Source organism: Perkinsus marinus, assembly GCF_000006405.1.
Source record: "Perkinsus marinus ATCC 50983 genomic scaffold scf_1104296964984, whole genome shotgun sequence".
Lineage (NCBI taxonomy): Eukaryota > Perkinsozoa > Perkinsida > Perkinsidae > Perkinsus > Perkinsus marinus.
The window spans coordinates 141,733-146,216 of record NW_003204474.1 but is presented as its reverse complement, the minus strand read 5'-3'; the positions used below and the strand labels follow the sequence as shown (position 1 = coordinate 146,216).

The window sequence follows — 4,484 nt, the reverse complement described above, 5'->3', positions numbered from 1 at the left end:
TGTACAAGCATTCGTTTTGTAGATATTATAATATTGAAACCGTTCTAGGAGTTGATGATGGAGGAGCAGTAGTAATATTTTCAGCGTTTCTAGTACTCGAGATCTGTTATTGACTTGCCCGAGGTATTGACTATTCATGACCCCTTGTCAAGTTACTTTTCATACAATGGTTAATCAGTCAGACGATCTGCCTGCCTTCATTTTCGATGTTGATGGAACTCTCATCGACTACGAAGGTGATGATGCAGTTCTTCAATGATGAAGTATCATTCGTCGTGACAGGTGCCTCAGCTATCGCCTTGAGCAAGCCCATTGAGAAGTTCGGTGGAAAACTAACACCAGCGCTGCATGCCAAGCTGATGGGCAGACAACCTGAGGATTGGAGTCGCATCGTAAGTGTTGTAGTCGATCCTCTGCACTAACCCTGTTAGGTTTTGGATGGCAACAACATTACTCCTGCACAGCTCCCTCGTGAGCAGTATATAAAAGAATACTATGAGTGCATGGACACACTCTATGGACAACTTGAGTTGATGCCAGGTAGGTGCTCAAGAGCAGGCCTTCTCGACGAATCGGCGGAGCTCGTCACGTGTTTAGCGAAAAGTGTTTTCGGTCTATATATTTTCGGGGAGACACCAGATCTAGATTTTCATATTTTTATAGATGTTGCTCTCGATTGGTAGTTCAATTGTGTTCAAACTCTCTCTGCGTGTGGAGGTTCTCCAAATTGAGAAGTAGTTCGTACGCCCGCACATCCGAAATGATTCAACTTGCAATATACGGCACGCGCCATCTAGAAACGCGTGAACTGGGCGGACGCTTTTTCCTTTCATTTTGACGAATTTTGACCTCATTCTCTCACCATTGAGCTCCCCATGCTTGAGTACCCATAAATCCAAGTCGCGCATTTGAAATTCGACAAAAAATATTTTGGGCATTAATGGTAGCTCCGCTCGATCCGCAACAAGTAGTTTGTAACTGCTGACCGCATCATAACTAGAACCAATCGTACCAGGTGCTGCTCGTGTAATGGAAGACTTGATGAAGTACAACCCTAAGCGGGCTGTTGCTACTAGTTCCATATCACCTTCTGTAGGCTTTCAACACACTTCGAACATGGTGTGGTACGGATCAACTGTCTTGACAGTTCCAAAAGAAGGTCAGCCACATCCCACAGATCGCTGAATGTTTTTCTATTTGTGTATGTGGGGATGATCCTCACGTGAAGAAGGGCAAGCCATCGCCCGACATCTTTCTCGAAGCTGCCAGGAGGCTCGATGCGAATCCAAAGGTTGGCCCTGAATCTCGCTCGCCTCGTTGTGCTCAGCCATGTCGAATGGATTCGTCCTGATCGTTGGCATCGTGTTCAGGATTGCGTTGTTTTCGAAGACTCAGCCCAAGGGGTGCAAGCGGCCTTAGCAGCAGGAATGCGCGTCGTCGCTTTACCAGACAAACGCTTCCAGTGTGATGAAGTGGATCACTCTGCCACGTAGGACTGTGCTTACTATTGGTCTTATGCGCATCACCGTCGAGCCGGTAGATACAATAAGGCGACTTGGGTCTTGGACAGTTTAGAAGATATCGGCGATCTCAAGGAGTTCTTTGCGAGACCAAGCGAAGCGTAGCTGTCTAGTCTGTGTGTTGTATTGTCAATGATGATAACTGCCTCACTGCTGATATCTGTTTCTCTGATATGTGTGTTGCTCTCGAGGTAAATCAGTGCGGAGGGACTTTATCGAACTGTGCCTGGTATGGTACGTGTGGGCTCTTGGCGCTGCTGGAGCCCTGTGGGTTAGAGTTAGGGGACTTCCCGGGAACACAACGCGCAGGAGGCATAGGGAAGTCGGGACGAAGGGACTAAAGTTGGACCGACCGATGAGCGATGAACTTGTTACAACGCTCACGTGAAGGGTATTTCAGAATAATTGCTCAAGAACTCCTATGCATGTTGGGGGGAATAAGGCGAACTATAGCCTACACTACTGCGTGGCAAAGATCGGAAATGCACTCGCCGAGTGATTCACGCGCGTTACAGCAACTGGTGCATGTTCACAATATGATCTCCATATCGTGATGTGACTCGTGTATCATCATCGTCCTGAGTAAGAGGAGTAAGGTTGCCACATTTCTATTGATATCGCTGCGGCTCATTTATATGATATTGATGAAGATAGTTGTTATGATTTCGAATACTGTTTCGTGAACATCTGTATTTATGAGCTGCGACTAGCTATGTTAGGTCGTGATGACATTATGATGATTCAGTTCTCATTGAATCCATCATGACCATTGGTGCTTCTGATAAGATGGCTGCATTCAAGAATGCTATGGAAAGCAAGAACGCTACCAGGGCTGACAAGTAGGTCTCAGTAGCTTACTCATACGATTACTCCTCGAGATTCATCGCTCTGAACCACGCTCACTCCGCTGTGGTTGCCAAGATGGAGAGTCTTCAAACCGATGAGGAACGGAAGGCTGTGGAAGACGCTTTTGTGCAGGAGCAAAATAGATGTCTAAGACTGCAGAGGAAGAGATGTGAGCCGTAGATGTTCTTATATATGATGATGGCTGTGGTTCGATAGGCACAACCGACGATTTTGAGGTCATTAGGACGATTGGTCAGGGAGCATTTGGTGTGGTGAGGGTAGTCAGGCATAAGGAAGATAAAGAGATGTGAGTGGCTGAGGAGACCATAGGTGTGAAACTCTCACATGTAAGATATGCATTGAAACAGATGCCAAAGAAATGCATGAAAAAGAAGAATCAAAGGGATCGTGTAGCATCCGCGTTGGACCATCTGATCGGCTGAGGAGTTGGGTGTTGTGTGGTTTAGGTTGTGGCAGAAAAGAGCCTCTTATCTCGTATGGGAGATACATGGGTTAGTGCACTCTATCAGACCTTTCAAGATGAGGACAATCTGTGAGATATTTGGAATCTCGAGTTGTATATACTATAAATCAGAAGAAATTTGGACAATTTATCTTCCCCAAATGCTACCCGTGTCAGGTACATGGTCATGGAGTTCCTCCCTGGTGGAGATATGATGTCGCATCTCATTCGTTTGGACATCTTCAGCGACTATCAAACTAAGTTCTACATAGCAGAACTCATAGAGGCTGTTCATTCAGTCCACAAGCTGGGGTTAGCAACAAGCTCCGGCATCATCATCAGCAGCAGTAGTTGTCATTCCCATGAGGTACATTCACCGTGATATCAAGCCTGACAATATCGCCTTCACTAAGGAGGGCCATCTGAAGCTACTGGACTTTGGTCTTTGCAAGTGAGTGATGGCTCATCATCCCACTGCCCTCAGCTCCTATCGTGAAGGTTCGATGAGTGCATTAAGAAGGCTGAAAGAGATCCCGTCGATCTTGGGTTGGTTGACATACCACACCTCGCGGACATCACCGGTGACTATTCGCTTCTACTTCACTAATTGGAACAATGCTGTTTGGCATCTTAGGAGGAGTCAGTGATACCCCTTCACAGTCTCGGCCCTGTCACTCTGGTGAGATTCGCCATCTTGATCGCGCTAGGCTCAAGTAGTTCGTCGGCGACCCATCATCCCGTCGTACCGTCCTCACTCAGGAGCTCAGTGGGGACCCCGCAGTACATGGCCCCTGAGGTTTTCAAAAGAGACTACGACCAAGCTGCTGACCTGTGGTCTGTTGGGGTTATCATGGTGATCCTCCACGACTAGCATCGACTCACCATGTGTCTCTTAGTACGAGTGCCTTATGGGAGGCGTGCCCTTCTCGGACTCTCATAACTCGCCGGATAGGATAATGCAGAAGGTATGCCTCCGCCGCTGATCGCGGTGACTGTGTTTTTCGACAGGTTATGAATTTTAGAAGATTCTTGCACATACCATATCCGGGTAAGAAGATGTCTCCTGAGGCGGAGGACCTGCTTAAGAGGATCCTCTGTGATAAGGACCATAGACTCACCTACAAGCAGATAAGGACGTAGCCCAACAGTCATTGATGATCATAAGTATACATCATCATTATCATCAGCCATCCGTTCTTCAACGGTTTGGATTGGGATAGACTCCATGAGATGGAACCACCCATAAAGCCTCATCCCTTCTCCCTCACCGACCGTGGTAGTAGTAGTAGTAGTAGTAGTAGTAGTAGTAGTAGTAGTAGTAGTAGTAGTAGTAGTAGTAGTAGTAGTAGTAGTAGCAGTGGTAGTAGTAGTAGTAGTAGTAGTAGCAGTGGTAGTAGTAGTAGTAGTAGTAGTAGTAGTAGTAGTAGTAGTAGTAGTAGTAGTAGTAGCAGTGGTAGTAGTAGTAGTAGTAGCAGTGGTAGTAGTAGTAGCAGTGGTAGTAGTAGTAGTAGTAGTAGTAGTAGTAGTAGTAGTAGTAGTAGTAGTAGTAGTAGTAGTAGTAGTAGTAGTAGTAGTAGTAGTAGTAGTAGTAGTAGTAGTAGTAGTAGTAGTAGTAGTAGTAGTAGTAGTAGTAGTAGTAGTAGTAGTAGTAGTAT

At 46.2% G+C, this 4,484-nt stretch overlaps 2 protein-coding genes across 2 annotated transcripts in view; both read left to right on the top strand.

Annotated features, from left to right (window-relative positions):
* Positions 1-166: 166 nt before the first annotated feature.
* Positions 167-1,625, top strand: Pmar_PMAR004866 (2-deoxyglucose-6-phosphate phosphatase, putative; the record flags this gene model as incomplete). The annotated part of the gene is made up of 7 exons (XM_002769739.1): positions 167-236; positions 283-392; positions 432-540; positions 1,016-1,092; positions 1,148-1,291; positions 1,371-1,489; positions 1,541-1,625. 7 exons carry the CDS (start codon positions 167-169, stop codon positions 1,623-1,625), a joined length of 714 nt encoding a protein of 237 aa, XP_002769785.1.
* A 657-nt stretch (positions 1,626-2,282) lies between these two features.
* Positions 2,283-4,484, top strand: part of Pmar_PMAR004865 (protein kinase 5, putative) — a gene marked incomplete at both ends in the record, with an annotated part of 2,457 nt that continues 255 nt past the window's right edge. The window contains 13 exons of the mRNA XM_002769738.1: positions 2,283-2,359; positions 2,399-2,535; positions 2,583-2,673; positions 2,719-2,776; positions 2,834-2,919; positions 3,007-3,141; positions 3,197-3,280; positions 3,328-3,410; positions 3,464-3,542; positions 3,589-3,682; positions 3,726-3,794; positions 3,838-3,965; positions 4,017-4,105. Of these exons, the coding sequence (XP_002769784.1) occupies positions 2,283-2,359; positions 2,399-2,535; positions 2,583-2,673; positions 2,719-2,776; positions 2,834-2,919; positions 3,007-3,141; positions 3,197-3,280; positions 3,328-3,410; positions 3,464-3,542; positions 3,589-3,682; positions 3,726-3,794; positions 3,838-3,965; positions 4,017-4,105 (1,210 nt within the window). The remainder of the gene's footprint in view (positions 2,360-2,398; positions 2,536-2,582; positions 2,674-2,718; positions 2,777-2,833; positions 2,920-3,006; positions 3,142-3,196; positions 3,281-3,327; positions 3,411-3,463; positions 3,543-3,588; positions 3,683-3,725; positions 3,795-3,837; positions 3,966-4,016; positions 4,106-4,484) is intronic.